General features: G+C 48.8%; 1 protein-coding gene across 2 annotated transcripts in view; it reads left to right on the top strand.

Moving 5' to 3' along the window:
- WDR91 (WD repeat domain 91) overlaps positions 1-22,570 on the top strand; it is a 28,754-nt gene continuing 6,184 nt past the window's right edge. The window contains exons 1-12 of one of the 2 annotated variants that reach the window (XM_082661490.1): positions 1-152; positions 1,511-1,690; positions 2,479-2,685; positions 4,410-4,493; positions 5,485-5,615; positions 6,728-6,893; positions 14,819-14,974; positions 16,860-17,053; positions 17,649-17,799; positions 19,304-19,398; positions 19,530-19,698; positions 21,971-22,079. In XM_082661490.1, coding sequence (XP_082517616.1) covers positions 30-152; positions 1,511-1,690; positions 2,479-2,685; positions 4,410-4,493; positions 5,485-5,615; positions 6,728-6,893; positions 14,819-14,974; positions 16,860-17,053; positions 17,649-17,799; positions 19,304-19,398; positions 19,530-19,698; positions 21,971-22,079 — 1,765 coding nt within the window. In that variant the 5' untranslated portion in view covers positions 1-29. The remainder of the gene's footprint in view (positions 153-1,510; positions 1,691-2,478; positions 2,686-4,409; positions 4,494-5,484; positions 5,616-6,727; positions 6,894-14,818; positions 14,975-16,859; positions 17,054-17,648; positions 17,800-19,303; positions 19,399-19,529; positions 19,699-21,970; positions 22,080-22,570) is intronic. The other variant, XM_082661491.1, reaches the window with a different exon arrangement.

Below are 22,570 nucleotides of genomic sequence, written 5' to 3' on the forward strand. Positions count from 1 at the left end.
CCGCGGTCCCTCACGGCGCTGGCGCAGAGATGGCGGAGGCAGTGGAGCGCACAGACGAGCTGGTCCGCGAGTACTTGCTCTTCCGCGGCTTCACGCACACGCTGCGGCAGCTGGACGCCGAGATCAAGGCGGACAAGGAGAAGGGGTTCCGGGTGAGGGGCCGGCGGGTGCGGCGCGGGCAGAGGCGGCCCCGAGGGAGCCCGGAGCTGGCTCTCCCCCAGCACTGCCTTCCGGGGCGGGAGCGGCGCTGTCACCGCGCCAGGGGGACCGTCGACATCAGCGCGTGCGACAGTCGCTTGACAGATGCGGAACTGAGGCCCTGAGAGAGGACGTGACTTGCCTGAAGTTACCCAGCGAGTTAGGAGCATCGCCGAGGCTGGAGCTCAGGTGCCCTGACTCCTGGTCCGGGGCTCCCTTCTCCACCCCCAGCCTCTCAGCAGGTGCTGGCCAGTCATTGGTCAGGATGGCGATGAGGTTTTAGGAGCTAACGTGGGGTAGATGTTTGGGGTTTTGGCAGCAGAAGTATTCTGAAGTTGGCTTCCAGTGGCATCGGGAACAAAGGGGTCTGCGGCCCAACATGTTAGCTGAGTTCAAGTATCTGTTTGAAACGGCTTTATCAGTGACTCATTGGCAGTTTTGCTCCACTATTGAGGAAGACCTTGTGCATTTGAAAACATACTTCCCCTGCTCAGACATGATTTTCTGTTGAGAAGTTCTTGGAATTTATATGTGTGTGATTTGTGTGTATATTTGCTGGCTTCAGTTGGTGTTGGCAGGTGAATTGAGAGAGGCAGTGAGCTAGCAGCAAGAACACTGGAGGGGAGTTAGGAGACCTGGGTTCTTGTCTTGCCGAAGTTAGTGGCTACTTGGTGGTGGCAAAAGCAAATCATTTCAGCTGTCCGAGCCTCAGTGTTCCTGATCTATAAAATGGGTGTGTTGGAATGGTATCAATATTCAAAAGCCTTTCCTTCTTGTGTACTCTGGTATGATTGCTCCTCACAAGGAGGTGACTCCTTTGGCTGACACTCTGAGCAACTGCCAGGACTTTGGTAGTGCTTTGAGGACTTGAAGGAGACAGTATATCTCACCATGAGCCTTGGAATCCTGGAATGGAGGAGTTAGGAGGAGGGGCATGGAGATTGTCTCACTCTGTCTTTTTTTGCTTAGGAACTGAGACCAGAGAGTTGAAGTGACATTGCCAAGGTGGCTGAGTAAGTCAGAGGCAGATCCAGGCCCTGGACCCAGATCTCCTCCTTCCTGGGCCAGGGTGCTTTTACACCTGCAATTTCCATGCTTGGTAGAGAGTCAAAACACATACCTACATCAGGAAAAAACCTAAAAGCTATTACATTACTGTGTTTTGAAAGTTTTATAGATTGCTAACTTAAAGAAAAAAAAATTTAACATCCAGAAGCCACAGCAAGAGGAAAAAGCTGTATTAACTCTGGAACGAGGAGAGAATTCCCTTCCGTCCTTCAATGCCTTCTCCATCTCATCTTTCTCTCATCAGGTGGACAAGATTGTGGACCAGCTGCAGCAGTTAATGCAGGTGTATGACTTGGCTGCCCTTCGGGATTATTGGAACTACCTGGAACGTCGGCTCTTCAGCCGTTTGGAGGATATGTATAGACCCACCATCAACAAGCTGAAAACCAGCCTGTTCCGCTTTTATCTCGTCTACACAATCCAGGTGCTTTTGGTTTAGGGATTTCTTGGTGGAGAGAGTTCTTTGGTCCAGAGATAGATTTTCTTTTAACGCCTAGGGACAGCTCTCTCTGTTACTCCTGGGAGAGGGTGAAACAGTCACAGTGCAAATTATTTTTGACTGTTTTCCTACTTTTTTTCTCCTCATCTGTAGATGATTGGACTTGTCTTCCTCATTCCTATTTCCCCTCTTGTTTTAAGCACGTAAGCCTGGGTGGAGTTTTGAAGAATATAAGTAGCTGGGTTAAAGTTTGAGTAATAAAGATTATGGCTGACCTGGGGGAGTAAATCACTTAGATTATTTGAAAATCAACTAGGAATTAATTTTTAGGATGGTATTTATCATCAGGACTTTATTTTATTTTACTTATTAATTTTTTGAAGATTTTTTTGATGTGGACCATTTTTAAAGTCTTTATTGAGTTTGTTACAATATTGCTTCTGTTTTATGTTTTGGTTTTTTGGCCCCAAGGCATGTGGGATCTTTGCTCCCTGACCAGGGATGGAACCCGCACCCCCTGCATTGGAAGGCGAAATCTTATCCACTGGACGGCCAGGGAGGTCCCTCAGGACTTTAGTTTAAACCAGCTTCTTTGAAGTTACAAGAAACTTGAGTGTGATGATTCTTTTGATTTTATAGAGTTTATAGATCATGTTTGGCCACTTACCCAGCAGGCCAATATTCAGAGGCTGTCTGCTGTGCGGTGGTGAAGAATCTTACCTGTGGACTTCTGTCTCTCCCCCTTCCTTGCTACCTCCTCTGTGTCTTGGCAGACAAACAGAAGTGACAAGGCTCAGGAGTTCTTTGCAAAGCAGGCCACGGAGCTCCAGAACCAGGCCGAGTGGAAGGATTGGTTTGTCCTGCCCTTCCTGCCATCCCCAGACACCAACCCCATCTTTGCTACCTACTTTTCTCGCCAGTGGGCCGACACCTTCATCGTGTCCCTGCACAACTTCCTGAGCGTCCTGTTTCAGTGCATGCATATCCTCTCAGCTGCTCGGGGCTGGGGGCCCAGGCTACTCTTCATGCAATCGTTTATTCTACAAAATGCCCGAGGATCACTGTCATGTGTCACGTGAGGGGGCTGGACAGATTGTGGTTATTTTGATCAGTAGGCCAGAGATCGTAGGTCGGGAATTGTAATCATTATTACAGTTGTTCAGCAGCTCTGCTGCTGAATAGCGGACATGTGTGGGTGGGGACTGTACTAGCAGTGGGGGGATAGGAGCCCTCAAATAGGGCCTCTCTCAGCAAAGGCAGGGGTCAGTGCAGAACTGCTTTGCAGCGAAACCGGCCAACCCCGAGAGCACCCTTTGTGCATGCCCTGTGCCCCCCAGGATTCACTTGCCTTTGCTGGGATTAGGTAGCAGGTGAGAACACTTCTAGGGCTGGAACTTCCTCCCTGTGTTAGTGCCTGGGTCACTGTCTTTGTAATGACCTTAGGATCCCTTGACTTGTCAGAGGACAGAGCAGCTTTAAGAATATAGGTGGATATTTAAGAGAGAGAGGATGTGAATAATTTGCAGCCGACCGTATTTACCATTTTGTCGTGGAAAGCCCAGGACATCCTCCTCGCTCACTCTTGCTCTCTAGCAGGAATTCCACGGGAGGAGAAGGGAGTCTGGTTTGAATGGGGCTGTCTGGTGAGTCACTGATAAACTGGACGTGGGGAGGCCCACACCATCTCCTTTTGGCTCTGGGAGGAACGTCTTCTGGTGGAGGTAGGAAGGGAGTGTTTCCTTTTGTGCTGTGGTGAGTGTGAATTACGTCCTTGCCAGGTTGGCCTTTTCTCCCCTCTGCTGCTGCCCTTCGTTCCCAGGGCTTTCAAACAAAACTAACAGGGCGCCCAGCCCAGAGGTGGTTACGGCTTGACCCCATGGGCCCTCTAGGGAAGTTTGCTTCCCCGGTACTGAGGCCCTGCCTGCTCTGTGCTCCTCTGGACTGAAGCTGTTTGAGGTGGTAAGGCAAGACTGACACCGTGACCTAGAATGTGGGTGCTCATAGGGTGGCAGTCTGCAGAAAGCTTGCTTCTCAGTCTGAACCTCTGCCAGAGAGGCTCATCCTGTGGAGGGGAAAGGCGAGTGGCCAGCCCTTCTGCCCAGCTGGTGGAGCAGCGGACGGTGTGCCCGCAGAGCCACTGGCTGCTGGGCTGGCTTTTTGCTCCGTGTCACTAAAGCTTAGGCTGGCTGTGAAGCCCGCAGGATACTAGCCCTCTACTGCTGGTATTTGGGAGAAAGCGTCAGATTTGGATTTATGTCCTCTCTGTGGGCTAGCCAGGCGGGTTGTCATGTGTCCGTGAGTCTCTCTGAAGGAAGTCAGGCCAGGCCCGGTGTCAAGGGAGAGACTATTCATGAAGCTGTGAAGAGCCCACAGCACAGAGTTTTTACTCTGTGTCATGTTCAAGGGTGTTGGTGTGGTGTCAAGAGTTTGGGAAGGGCTTTTAATCGTTTTGCAGGCAGGCTTATTCTTTCTTTTTTTTATATTGAATTGTTTTATCTTATTGCAGAGTTTGTGATAGAATATATTTTTTGATTTGAATTATTTTAATCGGCTATTTTTCCCAGCTTTGTTGGAGGATAATTGACAATTAAGAATTGTATATATTTAAGGTATAAAACTTGATGGTTCGGGGTGCGTACACATCGTGACATAATCACCCCAGTCAAGTTGATTAAGAGGCAGGTTTATTCTTTAACTTGGTGCACCGGTTCCCGTGATCCTGAACTTCGACGCAGAGTGCCAGCGGACCAACCAGGTTCAGGAAGAAAATGAAGTTCTGCGCCAGAAGGTTTGTTGCGAACAATGCTTGCTCCTTGGGAAGTACTTCTGCTTTTCATGTGTAAAATTAGGTCGTAGCCATGGAGGGCTGATTTCAGTAGAGGAAAGCACTGATCTCAGATGAAAGTGAGTCACCAGAAAGGCAGTATTGGGGATTTGGGGGCCATGTGACAAGTCTTTGAAAACCAGAGGTGAGGTTCATGTTGTAAGTCACGTAGTGCGAACAACACAGTAACAGGAGTGAACTTTTAAGAGGAAAAAGACTCTAGGCATTGATGTCACCTTACATCTAACCTGCTTTCATACGTCTGCTTCCCACCTCTAGTCCTTTTCCACCTGTCCCCACATCTGTATTGTTTACAGCCCAGAAATGATTTAATTGTTCTCAGCTAAGCTAAACTAGGTTTCTCTAGTTTGGTAAAATGGTAGCTCCAGGGGACCCACATTTGCCTTTACATTTTGCCTGAGGGGCATTTCTCTAACCTTGAGATTGACACATCTTCAGAAAAGGGAGGATTTTTTAGAAAAAGGAAGGTTACAAGCTGTTTAGGTTTGGGGGTTTAAGATTCTTGGGTTTGGGTGTGTGTGTATAATTTTCTTTCAGGCAAAAGGTCAAAATTGCTGACCTTCATTTAAAATTTCTTTTTTCCATTTGAGTTCCAAAGTCTGATTTTGTAGATTCCAAAGAGCAAAGCAGGATTGGGTGGAACTATTTTTCTCACTGAATTCAGGAAGAAGCGAGTCAAATGATAAAAAGAAAAAAAAAAAAAGTGGGTTTTTTATATCTAACGGTTTTTAGTTTTCTCACCTCCCTGTAGTCAAGTACCAGCAGCCTCACCCATTTTTCCAGTCAGCAGAGAGTGAGAGAGGCACTCCGAGGTTGAGGGCGAGCGGCCTTTGAGCCAGTGTGGTTGGGTTTTGGATGTGACGTGAGTCTAATCTTCCTCAGGGGAGGGAAGGCTGGGTGAGATCCCCATCTTACTCGTCCCACCTCTATGCAGCTGTTTGCACTGCAAGCTGAAATCCACCGACTGAAGAAAGAGGAGCAACAGCCAGAAGAGGAAGAGGCCTTAGTCCAGCACAGACTGCCTTCTTATGTCTCCAACATGGACCGCCTGGGGGACTCGGAACTGTGAGTGTGTGCTGCGCCCACTCCGCGCCTCTGTCCCCTGTGCTCTCCCCTCCTCCCGGCGATGACGTGGAATTGCCAGGAGCCTCCCCGGTGCTCACTGTTCTTGTCTGAGCTTTCTGAGTAAGGTCCCCTGGTCCTCTAGTTGTCCCCTACCTCCCAGCCTCTAGGCCTGCTCTTCCAGGGGCCTGCACATCCAGACGTGTGCAGCCTGGGTTAATAATCACAGCCGCTTTCGTGAAGCCCTGGGAAGTTTCTGTGCCCTGAAAGGAGCGCCTCTTGGATGACACGATTGCCAACCACAGGTTGGATACATTTCTCCGTAGAAGCATGCTCTTGTCTCAGGGTTTGGAAAGGTAGGCAGGTTGGAAGAGAGGTATTTGAGCAACCTTAAAAAACAGCTAGTTACAGCCGAACACCCAGGCAATGAGAATAATAGCAGTTGAAGAGACGTAGGCACCACAGGTCACAGAATTAGCGATTGGTGAGTCAGGATGCAAACCCAGGCAGTCAGATTCCAAACCTGCATGTGGCCAAGTACTGCAGCAGATGAAACTGCTCTAGTTTCTGAGCTAGCGCCCTCGGATGGAAATAAAGTGCAAGCCAAAAATCTAACTTAAAAATTTTTAGTAGCTATGTTAAAAAAAGGAAAAACAAGCTAATTTTAATGATATATTTTAATGATATATTTTATTTAGCCCAACTTTCCCAAAATATTGTATTCATAAACAAAGTATTCATGAGATATTTAACACTCTTTTTCATGCTCAGCCTTGAATCCCAGTGTGGATTTTACGCCTCCAGCACAATCTCCATTTGGACTAAAGACATTTCAGGTGCTCAGTGCCACATGTGACCAGTGGCTATTAGCGCTGCTCTGAGCTTTACCACGGCCCTCAAAGGAGAACCTCAGCCTTCACCATTGTGCCAGTTAGGCTACTGGCTCCCTTCGTACGAGAACAGCACCAAGCATCACGCCGCCTTAAGGCCCAGGCGTGCGAACCTGGCCAAGGCCCTGGTCACTGGCAGCGTCCATAGCCTGGGAGGTCTGTGCTCTGGGTTCTCCCAGGTTCCCCCTCCAGCGCTGTGACCTTGTGCTCTGTCTGCTTGTCCAGAGCCATGGTGTGCAGCCAGAGGAACGCTTCCCTCTCCCAGTCGCCTCGTGTGGGCTTCCTGTCCTCGCTGCTGCCTCAGAGTAAGAAGAGCCCCTCAAGGTTGTTGCCTGCCCAGGCCCCCCCTCAGGCTCAGAGCTCGGCCAAGAAGGAGTCCTTTGGCGGCCAGGTTAGTGCAAGTCCTGCCTTTCTAACTCTCGCCAGGAGGCCTCCGACATCCCACTCGTCAGGCGGAGACTTGTCCACCCTCCCTTAGGACCTGCAGGTGGAGGGTGGATGGTGACAAGAGGAAGTATGCTCTGAAGGGCCCCTTCCCGTTTCTCGTAAATGTCCTCTAACTCATGAGCGCTTATGACTGTGATTTGTTGACTCAAGCGTGAATTCAAGCAATCCTGGACTTTTAGATTTTTGGTGATATAAAGTAGCATGTCGATAAAGACTAAATTAAAGTTACTTCTAAATCCAGTGTAGTATTTCTTTTACAAGTTGTTATTTCCTGATTCTACGAAGCAGTTTTGCTATTTTTCACTTTTATAGAAGCTTGCAAGAGAATTTCTTCTATGCCAGCATATGTCCAAAATTGAGGAGTTTTCCGAGCAGAGATGGTCAGAATTCATTGCTTTCAGAAGTGCTGGCCAGAGTGAAACTTCAACAGACCCATAGTTATGCCTTATTGCTCGGGTAGGGACCGTTTCCCTTTTAATATATTTTTATTAGTCGCAGATACAGTAAGTTGTCATCATCTCTGCCTTCCTCTCCTGCCACCCTTGGCTTGAGGACAGGTGTAAGTGATGCAGCAGCGTGGGGCCGCTTGGGGAGAAAGGGGTCCGCCCCAAGGCTGCCATCGGGACGTCGGGGCTTTTAGCACAGCACTTGGGTTTAGTACTGTTGTTGAAGTGCAGACATTGAGCAGGACACCAGGGAAGAAAGAGCATGGGCTTTGGAGTCAGGCAACTGTACCTTGTTTATCATCCTTGCTCAGATTGCTTAAACTCATCCCACTTCACTTGGGATGATGAGAACAGCATTCACTCCCTAGGGGTAGAGTTATTTGAGCTGATATGAGAGCCCTTGGTATATGCAGTGCCTGGCAGGTTATAAGCACGTGATACATTTTAGTTGTAGTTGTTGTAGCTGGGAAGGTATTGGCCTCCTGGGTACCTAAGTCAGTTCTGAGACCTAAAGTGGCAGCAATGCAAAATGACTGCAACCTTAGCATCGGGGCGGGGGGGGTCTGGGGCATCAAAAATCAGTCATGGTTTTTCTACGACTGTTTTTTTCAAGTTCAAACCTTAAAATTAGAACTGCAGTTTTGTAGAATATGGTTGAGTAAGTTTTACGGTTTGCTTTGCAAATCTCTTTCACTGTGCAAGATTTTATAAGTGTAATAGATGACGTATGGAATGCTACGTCCCTTAAAATGTGCATGAAATGATGAAATTCAATTTCATTAACTTAAAAGAAAATATGGAGACGGGGTCTTTGGGCTTAAGCCTGTGGCCTTATGTTTACGTGTTCAGGTGCTAAGGTGTCCTATGGTGAGGGTGAAATGGGATTGGAAATTTTTTGTATAGCTCTTGTTCAGGAGACAAAGGTAAGAATGTGTAATTTGCAGAAAACATGCCTTCCTTTACCTCTGAAATATATTCAAACAAAGCTTGGATCACCGTGTGGCATGTTAACAGAGCAGAGGCAGCCTTTCCATTCCCTGAATGGAGTTGATAAATGTCTGCAATCTGAAAAATCCAGTGGTTGGGTCACTTGTTTGTTTACTGATATATTTGACTCAGCAGTGATGTTTCAGTTCTAAAGATAACTAGTATATTTGAGGTTCAAGAAAAATCACAGAATTTTAGAGTTGGAGAAAGCTTAAAGGTCACCTGCCCCACCCTCCTGTTGAGAGAGGGCACGTCCTGTGACTGATTGCCTCCTGTGCTGGGGAGGTCACTGCTTGTACATGTGGGATGTTTGCCTGTTTGAAAGTTGTTAGTTGAAACCTCTATGATTTTTACTCACTGATCTTAGCTTTGCCTTCGAGCTATGAGAATAAGACTTCTGGTTAGGACAACCCTTCCTGTCCTTTCCAGACTAAGTACTATGTTCATTCCTTCCTTTCTGCCCAACTGTTTACCCGTGTGGCATGATTTCTAGACCCCTCACCATTCTGGTTCTCTTCTTCTAGGGGGGACATTCTAAGTTTTAAATTCCTCTCTACAATCGATGGCCAAATTTGAGTTTACAACTCAAGATGCTCTCTTACCAATACCAAATGCAGTTAGCTGTATGATCACTTCCTGTGATTTTAATGCTATACTGCTTTTAACGCAATAGAAAATGACATTGGTTTTTTAATCAGCCACGTGGCTTCGTTAGTGCATATTAAGCTCGTAGTCTTTTCCTCACTACTGCCATGCCAGAGCGCCTTCTTTCTTTTTTACTCTTAATAAGCAAAACAACATGAGTTGTGTTATTAAATTAGCAATACAGGGACTTCTCTGGTGGCGCAGTGGTTGAGAATCCGCCTGCCAATGCAGGGGACACGGGTTCGAGCCCTGGTCCGGGAAGATCCCACATGCCACGGAGCAGCTACACCCATACACCACAACTACTGAGCCTGCGCTCTAGAGCTTTCGAGCCACAGCTACTGAGCCTGCGTGCCACAACTGCTGAAGCCTGCACTCCGCAACGAGAGAAGCCACTGCAATGAGAAGCACATGCACCGCAACAAAGAGTAGCCCCCGCCCACCGCAACTAAAGAAAGCCCGCGCGCAGCAACGAAGACCCAACACAGCCAAAAATAAATAAATAAAAAATAAATTTGGGCTTCCCTGGTGGCGCAGTGGTTGAGAGTCCGCCTGCCGATGTAGGGGACATGGGTTCGTGCCCTGGTCCGGGAAGATCCCACATGCCGCGGAGTGGCTGGGCCCGTGAGCCATGGCCGCTGAGCCTGCGCATCCAGAGCCTGTGCTCCGCAGCGGGAGAGGCCACAACAGTGAGACGCTCACATACCGCAAAAAAAAAAAAAAAAAAAATTAAAAAAGTATAAAAAAACATTAGCAATACATAAAATGAGAGGCTTTCCTATTTTAAATATTATTTATACATAGCATTGTAAGTTTCAATCACATCAGCATTTTACCCACTTGTGATCAGTCATTGTAACTGTTGTTGTTATCACTGAAAAGTTCATAAAATTATAGATGTAGAGTTATGGCGATACACTCTCTGTGCTTTCACTATGAATCCGGAGGCAAAATTTTAGAAACACATGGAAGTAGCTGTAAAACCACAATTTCTAAGCTCTTCTGGGATCTCTGTGACAGAAGCCCCTGTGGGCATCTCCTCAGCAGCCTCCCCCACTGCAGTTCTACCCCATCCTCCTCTCCAGTTATAATTCCACTCCTTCCATAACTACTCAGTCCGTTTGGGACTGTGAGGGGGAATTGTGGTTATTACAGAGATAACCTCTAATCGGCTGTAATGCAAAGAAAGCAAAGCGACCACAGACTTCTGTGTTTGTAACTCTTATTAGTATCAAACTACCTCATAGCTCCCGTGACATCAGCAGTAAGAATGCTGCCCTTGGGGCTGTTTCCATGGATCTTAGCAGGATGGGGAAAAGGGAGCCCTCTTCCCCGTCTTTCATTCTGTAATCTCTTTGTTACTAGGGCCTGTCTTCTGGGTGTCTTTATTTTGCTTCAGGTGAGCCTAAATTACTGGAACTTGTTCTCTGTTCCATTTGGACGACTGCCTGGTAAGCTCTATTCAGGCCACCGAAAATGAATTTAGATCCTTCCCTAGAGTGAGAAGCAAGAAGGTCAAATGATAAAACATAGGTTAAGATACCTCTCCTGAACTGTAGGAGACAGGTAGATTATGGTAGAATATGACAATATAATTTGGACTGTTGGAATGTTATCTGAATCCAGTAGTTAAGATTTTTATGAGGTTTGCTCTTCAAACAAAATAAAACTTTCAATTACCAGTTGTATCACAGTGAACATTTACTTAAGTTATATGCATGTGTAGCTAGACACAAGTTTACCTTAACTTACTTATTTAGGTGTTTGGTGGATGGCTGCATTCATCAGATTTTAGCGTGCTATTTTTTGTTGAAGTTTACCCTTCTTTCGTAAATAACTTAGATATAGTTTAAGGAGAAGCTCTCTCTAAGCAGGATCTGATAGGTCACACTTAGGTCTATAGCTCTTTTGGTATAAACTACCCTATCATTATAAAGACAGTTCTTCTTAATTTATTGCAGTGCCTTATGTTAATGCCTGTGTGAATTTTCATTTCGGAGTACCGTCCAGCCCCCAACCTAATGATAAACTGGACAACTTCCTTGCCATCTTGACTTGACAGGGTAGCATTGCTTTTGTTCTTCTTAATGTTGTAATGTATTTGCTGGGGAAGGATTACAAGTGGCTAGAGAAATTTGTGTCAGCTAGAGAAATTTGAAGTCTATCCTAAGCCTCTCTGTTCCATCAGTTTGGGCCAATTGAATTGAGCACCCTTAAAACCACGTGTTGGAAGAGGAAAAAACACCACTTATCAGGTGTAGCAGGTGAGTAAGGAAAGACAGGTGTGCCACCAAGTGCCTGTGCCTGCTCTGCAGCCTTCCCAGCCTTTGGTTCCAAGGTGGGATACCCCTGTGGTCTGTGTACTTTCTTTGGGAATGCATGCAATATTAAATGGGTTCTTTTCCTTCTCACATATCCAGTTTAAAGATCTCTTGGTCAGGCTGATAAATCTGTCAAACCTGAATCATAGTTGTGCCAGGCTGTTCGAGACTTCCTTGCTTGCCAGGATCCCACTATTTCGGAAAACAGCCGTCAACCCTGGAAACTCCTCCTCCTCTCAGCACTATTTTTATAGCTAACTGTGGAGTTCCCATAGCCACCTTTGAAGTCCAGAAAACATGGCCTCTGCTGTCAGTTCTTCCTTTGTCTTGTCTATCAAAATGTTAGAGCTTTTGGAGACGTGTTTTGGAATTCTTCATTTCTAATTTTATTTGAGTCCTCTTTTTTTCTTGGTAAATCAAGCTAAAGTTTTGTCTATTTTGTTTAACTTTCAGAAAACCAGCCCTTAGTTTCATTGATCATTTCTATTGACTTTTTAGTCTATTTCATTGTTTTCCACTCTGATCATTGTTATTTCCTTCCTTCTACTAACTTTGGGCTTCATGTATTCTTCTTTTCCTAGTTCCTTGAGGTGTAAAGTTAGGTTGTTTACTTGAGGTCTTTCTTCTTAATGTAGGTGTTATTACAAACTTCCCTTTTAGAAGTGCTTTTGCAAAAGTTTTGGTATATTGTGTTTCCATTCTTACTTGTCTCAAGATATTTTTTGATTTCTCTTTTGATTTCTTCTTTGACCAATTGGTTGTTCAGGAGCATGTTGTTCAGTCTCCACATATTTAAGAATTTTTTAGTTTTCTTCTTGTAATTGATTTCTAGTTTCATCCATTGTGATGCTTGCTATGATTTCAGTCTCCTTAAATTTATTAGGACTTGTTTTGTGGCCTAACATATGATCTATCCTGGAGAATGTTCCATGTGTGCTTGAGGATGGAATGTTCTGTAAATGTCTATTAAGTCCATCTGGTCTAAAGTGCAGTTTTAAGTCCAGTGTGTCCCTAGTGATTTTCTGTCTGGGTGATCTATCCACTGGTGAAAGTAGGGTATTGAAGTTCTCTACTATTATTTTCTACTGCCTATTTCTCCCTTCAGGTCAGTTAATATTTGCTTTATATATTGAGGTGCTCTGATGTCAGGTACATAAATATTTACAAATGTTATATCTTTTTTTTTTTTTTTTTTGCGGTATGCGGGCCTCTCACTGTTGTGCCTCTCCCGTTGTGGAGCACAGGCTCTGGATGCGCAGGCTCAGCGGCCATGGCTCACAGGCCCAGCCGCTCCATGGCACGTGGGATCTTCCTGGACCGGGGCATGAACCCGTGTCCCCTGCATCAGCAGGCGGACCCTCAACCACTGCGCCACCAGGGAAGCCCAACAAATGTTATATCCTTTTGTTGGAGTGACCCCTTTATCATTATGTAATGGCCTTCTTTGTTTCTTATTACAGTCTTTGGCTTAAAGTCTATTTTGTCTGATATAAGTATAGCCTCCCCTGTGGAATTCTTTAGTCTGAGCAGTTTGCCCTCTGGATCAGTAGATATAGGGAGGAATTAATAGATTTGTGTAATGAAGGTTGGCATCCTTGGATCTCCTCCTAGGGAGTCAACCACCCCCGATCCCACTACCCACCCCGGGACCGTGTGAGGGACCATGGTTACCTCAGGACCACCTCTTACTTTTGGGAAGGTAACAGGAGTCATCTTCCACTTTCTAAAACTGTGGGACCTATTCAGTGTTTCATGGACCATGGGATACTTCTTAAGAATGGCTGGAAGCACTGAGAGAAGGGCCTTACCTTGGTTGTTATTTTGCTCCAGGATTATGACATTTCTTCTTATCTTTTCTCTTCAGTGTTACTTTCTTCCATGTGCTCCCATCATGGTTTTTCTTTCTTCAGGTTTCTCAGAGTTTGGGGCCACTGTCAGATCTGGATGTAAATTCCGGTTCTGTCAAGTTCTCCCTGTGTTAAACGAGTAACTTAACCTCTCTAAACCTCTGCTCCCCATGTTAAAATAATGCCTCATCTTTAAGGGAGTGTTTGTAAGGTTCTTAGCATGGCACCTTACATATGGTAAATGCTCAATGAGTAGTATATATTGATGTTATTATTGTTGTTGGTTTTCTTCTTAGGTTTTTTAAAAAAAATCTTAACTAAGATCTTTACTTTTCCCCAAATAAGTCAGAATTCAGAGAATCAAATACTCTTTCTAGAGAAAACATCTGTTACAAGCACAAGTAGATACCAATGGAGGTCGCCTCGTCAGAAAACCAAAAATAACCAATCCTGTGTAGGTCAGCCACAGTTAGGCTCCAGGTAAACTAATAGCCTTTAAAATTTCCTTTCTTAACTGTTCACATGACTCCGGGGTCCCAAGGAACATACGTGAATCATTTTAAGTTGTTTAGTGTTCACATAAAAAATAACCAGTAGAAGAACTAGAAGCCCACAAATAGACTTTGGTTCAGTTTATTCTCTTTACTTAGGACTTGTGTACAAATGATTTGTGAGGAGGTTGGTCTCAAACCATAGCGGCTGTTTGCATCTTATCCCTTTGCTAAGAGTGTAAAAAAAAAAAAAAAAAGATGTGTGTTGGGGGGGTAGGAGTGTGACCATCACAACTTGTGGGAATAAGGGTGGAATAAAAGGAACCAGCCAGATAATTTGGAAAGGTGTTGAGGTGGCAGCTCCTTTTTAAAAAGCTCTAGATTAGGAATCTTCAGTCTCTATAGGAGTGGGAATTACTGAGTTCATTTGCTGTAACCTTGGTTGACTTTATCTCACTTGCTATGAAAAGGAGCCAGAAGATGCCAGTTTCTCTCTTGTCCAATTTATCTTGCTCAAAAGGCCTTGAGTTTCCAACAATTTCTATTAAGACTTTCTGGTTGCCTAGTAATCATTTCCAAATACCTCAATATTTGTTAACATTGGCTGGTTTAGTCATGCACTTGGCCCAAAACAAGAGGGTGCTGTGTTCCTTTTTCCCTCCAGAGGGGTGATTTTATTTTGTATAATTTTTTTTGCTGTATTGCCCAAACATATAATTGCTTGTAAATCTTTGTAACACCCAGCGTAGGGCCTGATCTGCCTCATAATTGTCACTTAGTAAGTGCTAAGCTAAATAAAGTTAACAGTTGCAGTTAGATCAAGGGGATATATATGTATTACCTCCAGGTGATAGGTGTGGCAGGTGGAGAAGTGCTAGGGACCTGTCCTCTTAGGATGGGGGAGTGGGGAACAGAAAGGAGGAGGTCCAGCCTGCTTATGTTTTGCCCTTGACTTTGCTCATGGGCTGACATAGTAACATTTTAACTACCTCTCAGCATGGCCAGGGAGGAACCTTACCCAGGAGTAAGAGGAGAGTCCACTCCTTGGCCCCTGCTCCCCTCCTGGCCCAGGTGTCATGGCCTGGGCCCAGGTAGGAAGAGACTTTTCACAGCCTGGTGTCTCATCCTCCAGAGCACCAAGGGTAGGGAGCCAGCATGTGCACCCAAGGACGGGAAGAGCCTCTTCAGCGGGCTGGCCACTGGGGAGTCCAGCTGGTCACAGCACCGCCAGCGGCGCCTGCAGGACCATGGCAAGGAACGGAAGGAGCTCTTCTCCATGACTCTGCAGGTATGGCTTGGCCTTGGCGTCTCACGACCGCCTGCAGGGACACCACGTGGCCACATGGTGGAGGGCCATGGAAAATGGGGGGGGCCTTGTAGGGCCTGCTCTTACCTCTCTTGATTTCTTCTGCTGTGTAGAGTGTGGTTTTGCCTAACTGGGTTTAATTGCTTGCACTTTGGTTGTTTTGTTCCAAAACCACCTGGCTCTCCAGTGATCCCTCTTCCCGATGGAGTGTTTCCCTAAACAGGGGCCATAAAATGCTGGCCTCTGAAAAGGTTCCCAGAAGGTGAGCTCTGTGAATAATTGGTTTTGGACCCCTTGCATGCTCTGTCCTTCCCTTAGGTTAACTGTGCGTGTTAGCATGTCACGGGCGCTCAGAGTCGGTGGGAGAGAGACCTGTTTCCCTTGGTTTAACCCAGCATCTCCCAGACTTGCTCAATCACAGGATCACTTTCTCCTGCACTCCCTGCTGGAGCCGCTGCCCTGAGAGCCACGTGTCCACGCAGCGTCGTGCTGCGGCCCAGGGCCCTTGCCGCGCGAGCTCAGGGACTCCTCTCACTAGTGGATGTGGGTTGGGGTCTGCTCTTCCTGGTGGTATAAGCTGCTTCTGTTTCGGTCAAATACTCTGGATTGAAGGCAAAAGGGATTTACTGCCTAAGTCACCTTGTTGACCATTTATCTCCTAATTGAGGCTACTTGCCTGTTTTAAAGGCATTTTTTGGCGTTAGCAGCCCTGTGCTGGTTCTGGTTCGATAGCGTAGACCCTTACGGCTCGGATCTCAAATCCTTCTGTGCTGTAGGATTAGAGGCGCACCCGAGCTCAGCCACTCCCGTAAGGTACCTCTCTGAGCTTGGAGGTCTCTGTTTCTCTGTTTATTCTATTCTACTCTATTCTATTCTATTCTATTCCATTCTATTCCATTCTATCCCATCCCATCCCATCCCATCCCATCCCACCCCATCCCATTCCATCCCATCCCATCCCATTCCATTCCATTTCATTCCGTTTTTGCTGTAGAACTGCTCTTTCTGGGACCCCAAGGAGTGCTTAGAGGAGCCTCAGGAACCATGCGGGTGGTAGAGAGTGCCCTGGCTGGTGCCCCCTGGCCTGGGTTACGTCTGGGTGAGCAGATAGTAATCATGATGGCCAACACTTGCTGTCCCAGGGAGGCAGAGACGGGCGGCTGCCGCCCTCCCGGGTGGCAGGGTGTGTGGGGTGCCATTTGGTGCCCCGCCTGGCTCTGGCTCTGCTGCTGTGCTGAGGTCTATCTCTGTGCCTGGCCCGTCGCCCCAGTCTCTCAGTACCCCTCTCCCAGGAGGAGGTGCTGGTTGACATGGCAGCGCACTGGCAAGGGGCCATGCTTGCCTCTGGCTGACCCGGCTTCACATCAGCATCTTACCCCGGGCCAGCTCTTGATCTTAGGCAAGTTATTTAACTTCTGCTTTCAGTCTTACTTTCCAGAGCTGTAAAGTGGTGTTAATAGTAGGATCAGAAATGTTTGGGTGGAGCATTAAATGAGGCAATCAATCATACTCACGTAGTGCCTGGAATGCAGTAGGCACTCACTCACTCACTGATTCTTGTTATCATTGGCCTGGTCTGTCAAGGTGGTGCGTGTCCCGAGTCTCTTCAGCTGTGGCCGGGAGCCTGTGGCCCACACTCCCTCCACAGGGCCTGTGAGAGGAGCAGGGCCTCTAGGAAGGGGCCGCCAGCAGAGCAGGCTCTTGTAGTTCAGAGCTCTTTCTTTTAGACCCTGAGACCACCAGGATCCTTCCCCGAGGGCTGTGGCCTGCGTCCCAGACATCTCGCAGTGTGTCCCCAGACGTGGGGAATGGCTGGGCCCGGTGCAGACCCCTCACAGCTGACTTGTGCCCCCTTTGCTTGGTGCAGTGTGCAGAGAAGAAGCCCGAAGCTGGTGGCCCGGAGGCAGAGCCCTGCCCGGAGCTCCACGTGGAGGTGCTGGAGACCCTGGCGCGGGCTCCTGCCGCAGGCCCTGAGGGTGGGGGGGTCCGGCCTGAGCAGCCGTTCATCGTGCTGGGGCAGGAGGAGTACGCAGAGCACCACTCCTCCATCATGCACTGCAGGTGGGTGTCGGGCCGGCCGGCCGGGGCCAGGGCCCTCTGGGGGAAAGGCTGATGGCGTGGGGTTTGGGCTCCCCGGGAAGCCTCGGTTTTCAGGCTGTGCGTGTGAAGGTGTGGCAAGCAGGATGATGAGAGGTAACAGAGATGCGGAGGGTGGGATGGCCCGGAGGGACCGTGGTCACCCCTGAACTGTCAGAGGAGGGCTGGACAGCTGCCGGTGGGGTCCTGCCGAGAGCTGCCGTTGGCCGGGTCAGCCTCTTCGCTCCTGATCCTGGGGTGTAACGCCCAGAGGGTAGGTGATCCCTTGCTCTGATGGACGTGATGGGCTCTGGAGCCGTGATGCCGGAGGCTCTCCGTCTCTAGAGACCACACGCGTGCCGAGGGCGGGGCTCAGCACATAATATTGAATAAATGCTTCGTAAGTAGTTCTCAGACAGATGAACGAATGAAGATTTCTAGAAGTAGTTCACGCCCGTCCTTGGAGTGTGGGCATTTGACTCTCAGCAGGAGAGTCAGAAAAGCAATCCTCTGGGTGCGCTGAAGAGGACGGCGGACTAAGGCAAGGGTGCTAACAGCGTCCCCCTTTCTCTCATCTTAGAGTGGACTGCTCGGGGAGGAGGGTCGCCAGCTTAGACGTAGATGGGGTCATCAAAGTGTGGTCCTTCAACCCCATCATGCAGACCAAGGCATCCTCCATTTCCAAGTCGCCACTTCTCTCTTTAGAGTGGGCCACCAAACGGGACAGGCTGGTGAGTGGTCTTACTTGTTGCTGGACCTGTGGTCTAAGTGAAGAACTCGCTAGGGCTCTCCCCAGTGGCTCCAGCACCACAGGCCTGGTGGGGGCCTCCAAGATGACCCCCTCCCTTCTCTCTCTCACTGGGAAGGCAGGGACCACACATCCAGGACTGTCCCAGCAGGCTCCTATCTGGAGGTTACTGGATTAACAGGAATTGGAATTAGGCTGCAGTGGGACCCTGTCCGATGGCAGAGGCCTTCTTCCTGCGTGGGGTGGTCTGGCTTGCTTTTCGTCTTCCTGCAGAGAGACCGGCTCCCTGCCTGTTCTCCCCCACCAGTTCCTGCCATCCCTGCACATTTCTGACAGCGCACCACGAGCGTTCTCAGCTGCGCCCCCTCCTGCTGAGACCCCTCCCTGGCCAGGCCGGAGGGGGTGTGTCCTATCCTGGGGTTTCCACAGTGGTGTTAGCATATTTGACATAGCATTTGTAGTTAAGGAGATAAAGTTGATTGATAGTGTTTTTTTTTTTTTTTTTCACCGTATTCCATTTTGGAGGGGATCATACTCAGCAGCCCAAGGAGCAGACCTTGTTTTTTTATTTTTTATTTTTTTATTTTTATTATTATTATTTTTTGTGGTACGTGGGCCTCTCACTGCTGTGGCCTCTCCCGTTGCGGAGCACAGGCTCCGGACGCGCAGGCTCAGCGGCCATGGCTCACGGGCCCAGCCGCTCCGCGGCATGTGGGATCTTCCCAGACCGGGGCATGAACCCGCGTCCCCTGCATCGGCAGATGGACTCTCAACCACTGCGCCACCAGGGAAGCCCAGACCTTGTTTTTAAATAATTTTTGACAACTGCAGGAATTATCCTTATGGCACTAGGATCTCGGGGCTCTCCCTGTACGAGTGTCAGTTTGCTAGGTGAATGCTGAGGCCATATTCCAGGGAATATTCCTGGGGGACACCCTCAGATCTGCTTCTGTTGCTTTCTTCTGGTGGTCCTCGTTATTGTCTTTGAAGTTTTCACCAAATAAATCACAAGGATAGCCTCTGTTTTTTTCTGGAGGCCTTTGTAGGCCCAGAGCCAGAGCTGTCCCCAGGATACACAAATGGGGCTGTTACCCAGCCCAGTGACCAGCTGGGGCCGCTGCCCAGGGAAGTGGTGGTGGATCCGGAGCCAGAGGGCAGGACTGGGACAGCTGGGATTTAAACTGGAAGCGGGGGGGGGTGGGCAGAGGGTCTCATTTCCAGCTCTACCTGAGGTAGCAATAGAGCTTCTATTCCACACATTCCTTTTGTGGTTTTGCTTCTGTTCAAGGTCACCTGTGACGTCTTTAAGTTTTAAATGAGGTTCTTTGTAGCCGGGTTTTTCCCCTGAACTAGCTGGAGAAGTGGAGGCAGGCCTCACCCCACAGCCTGGCCCACTGCACAGGGGTGGGCCTGGCTCCCCAGTGGGCCTCCCTGAGCGGGCCTGACCCAGAGCTGTCCTTTGCATCTCCCGCCCTTTCTCCTTCCAGCTCCTGCTGGGCAGTGGTGTGGGGACGGTGCGCCTCTATGACACGGAAGCCAAGAAGAACCTCTGTGAAATCAGCATCAACGATGATATGCCCAGGTGCGCTGGAGGCCGCTCCCTCAACTGCTGTGCTCAGCGGGCCTACCTTGGCCTTGGCCGAGCCCCCGAGCCCCGCTCCCCCTCCCTCTGTGGACAGGCGGAGCACTGACCCGGCCCCACGTGTGTTGCAGGATTCTGTCTCTCGCGTGTAGCCCCAGCGGGGCCTCTTTCGTCTGTTCAGCTGCAGCTCCGAGCCTTGCTGCCCAGGTGGACTTGTCCGCACCAGACATCGGCAGCAAGGGCACTAACCAGGTTCCTGGCAAGCTGCTGCTGTGGGACACGAAAACCATGAAGCAGCAGGTGCGGGCCTGCCCCGTGGTCTCCCTGGGGTTGGTCACACTCCCGGGCAGGCACACAGCCTGTGCTGCCCTCTGTTTCTGAGGTCTCTTCCCTCTTTGCTTTGGGCTCGTCAAGATTTTGATTTGTGAGGAGGTTTCAACATTTAAGTGTTGAAAAATAGTAATACTCCAGTGGGGCAGATTGCCAGCAACTGAAGTCGTTCAGCATCATGCCACAAATTTAGGATTCACACACAGCCTCTTATCGGGCCCTTTTGGCTTATTTAAAATCTTTTAATTTAATTTCTTTTAATATTTAAAGTTTTTTTTTTTATTTTTTTTTTTTTGCGGTACGCGGGCCTCTGACTGTTGTGGCCTCTCCCGTTGCGGAGCACAGGCTACGGACGCGCAGGCTCAGCGGCCATGGCTCACGGGCCCAGCCACTCCGCGGCATGTGGGATCTTCCCGGATCAGGGCACGAACCCGTGTCCCCTGCATCGGCAGGCAGACTCTCAACCACTGCGCCACCAGGGAAGCCCCAAGTTTTTTTTTCTTTTATTGGAGCAGTTTAGGCTCACAGTAGAATTGAGAGGAAGTTTCAGAGATCCCCCATAGACCCCCTGCCCACACACGCACAGCCTCTCCTGCTGTCAGCATCCCCCACCAGAGGGGCACATTTGTTATAGCTGATGCACCTACACTGACCATCATAATCACCCAAAGTCCATGGTTATATCAGGGTTCAGTCTTAGTGGTGTACGTGCTAAGGGTTGGGACAGATGTGTAATGACACGTAGCCACCATCACAGTGTCACAGAGGGTATTTCCACTGCCCTGAAATCGCCCTGTGCTCCATGTAGTCTCCGCTGCCCCCAGCCCCTGGCAGCCGTGGATCTTTACACTGTCTCCATAGTTTTGCTTTTTCCAGAATATATGGTTGGAGTCAGACAGCCTTTTCACATTGGCCTCTTTCACTTACTATTAAGCATTCAAGTGGTTTATTTTTCAGGACACAACTAGAGTCCCCTTCTGACTGCCTCTTAACTTACAACTGCATAAAAATTGCAGCAGCAGCTAGAAGCAGTGAGGACACATGCGTATTCTTAAGAAATGACAGTCTTGAGAAAGCTTGCTCACGGGGCCTGTGACTCACCTTCCCCAGCAGCAGAGGATGCCTTCCCACCCAGAACAGTAGCAGATGCTTACAGCTATGACCCTGAATCCCGAGAGCTCCAGTGCTTTTTACACTCACCTGTTTAAAAGGCAGTGGTGTTTCTTGGGAGAATCAGTTGCGGTCAGGCCCTTACCTGCAGCAGTGTGTTTCCTGCTGGTACCGGACACTTGAAGTGTCCCTGTCTTGTTGGTGGCTGGGTCCCGAGTGTTCCGTTTGTGCCTCTCTGCGCCTTCCTGTTCCCAGTTGGAAGCCTCGCAGGTCTCTCCAGCCAGTCAGGGCCACCCTGCCACGTCAGTTCTTGCTCTCTAGCTCCCTCGTCCTGGCAGATGCGTCCCACTGAGAAACCAGGTGTCTTTCTGGAGCCAGCCTTCTCCCTCACCCTGAAGTCAGTCCAGGAGCAGACATTGTCAGTTCCACCTCCAAAACCTGTTTCCAGTCTGAACACTCCTCTCCATTTCGGGGACATGCCCGCTAGCACCCCTCAGCTGGACAGCTGCTGGACAGCGCCCCCCATGGCGCCCGCCTGCCACACTGCGCCTGGGTGATGGGCAGACACGGAGGCAGGTCCTGCCCCTTCCCGCTCCTCTGGGTTTCCCATCCACACCCCCTGGAATGTGCCTGGCCTGGCCCTCCCTGCTGCTCCAGCCTCCTGGTGCCTCCTGTCCTCCTCATCCTGCAGCCACACGCCCTCTCTGCATGCTGTCCCCTCTCGAGAGTGTTCCTACCCCACTCCATCCGGCTGACATCTGTCCTCCAGCATCTTGTAGATGCTCCCCTTTATACCCACCCAGTCTGGTTAGGTCCTTTTTAATCTTGTTAGTTTGTGCTAAGAACTTGTCATGATTTGTAATTTTATGTTCACTTGTTATTTTTCAACTTTTCGTTAAATATCGAATACATAGAAGAGAATATTGAAATCATAGGTGTATGGAATAATGAGAAGAACCGTGAAATGAGCACCTACCTACCATCACGGTTTAAAAGTGGGACATTACCGACACTTTTTATGCCCTGGTGTGCCCTTCCTCAATCTTGGTCTCCTTCCCCCTTTCAAACAGAACCTGTCTTGAAATTTGGTTTATCACCGTACATTTTAAAATTTAGTTTGTCCTTTTTCTAGCTCCAGTTCTCCCTGGATCCGGAGCCCATTGCCATCAACTGCACAGCCTTCAATCACAATGGGAACCTGTTGGTCACGGGGGCAGCTGATGGTGTCATTCGGCTGTTCGGTAGGCAAGCGTGCTCGCGGCCATCCTGGTCCCCTCCTCAAATGCCCCAGGGAAGAGAGTTGGATTTTTGCCAGCTGGACTAGAGGCTATTGCAAAACCCCAGTTCAAGATGCTTGTAATAGAACTTAACTTTGGTCAGAGTCTGCTGTTTTCAGGACCCCCTAATTACCTTGCACGTGGTCCGTGTCCGTGGACACGGGGAGGCGGCGTGGAGCTTAGCAGTCCTCCAGTCCTGAGCTTTTGGATCTGAGTCCTCGTGGCCCGAGTGAGATCCAAGAGGGTACGAGAGAGTAATGCCGTCCTGTCCTCTTGGTGTGACCACTTCATTGTCCCCGTGAGAGCAGTAGAACGGTGTGCGTCAGAGTCATTGGCGTGCTGTTTAAAGCTCCTCTCGCCAGGCCTGTTCCAGGAGACCAGAGTCAGAGGGTCTGGGAAGGCCCTGGGGACTGTATCTTTAACCGATCTCCAGGGCTCCCTGGTGGGAAGTTACA

Source organism: Grampus griseus (assembly GCF_964374135.1).
Source record: "Grampus griseus genome assembly, chromosome: 9".
In the NCBI taxonomy this organism is placed as follows: domain Eukaryota; kingdom Metazoa; phylum Chordata; class Mammalia; order Artiodactyla; family Delphinidae; genus Grampus; species Grampus griseus.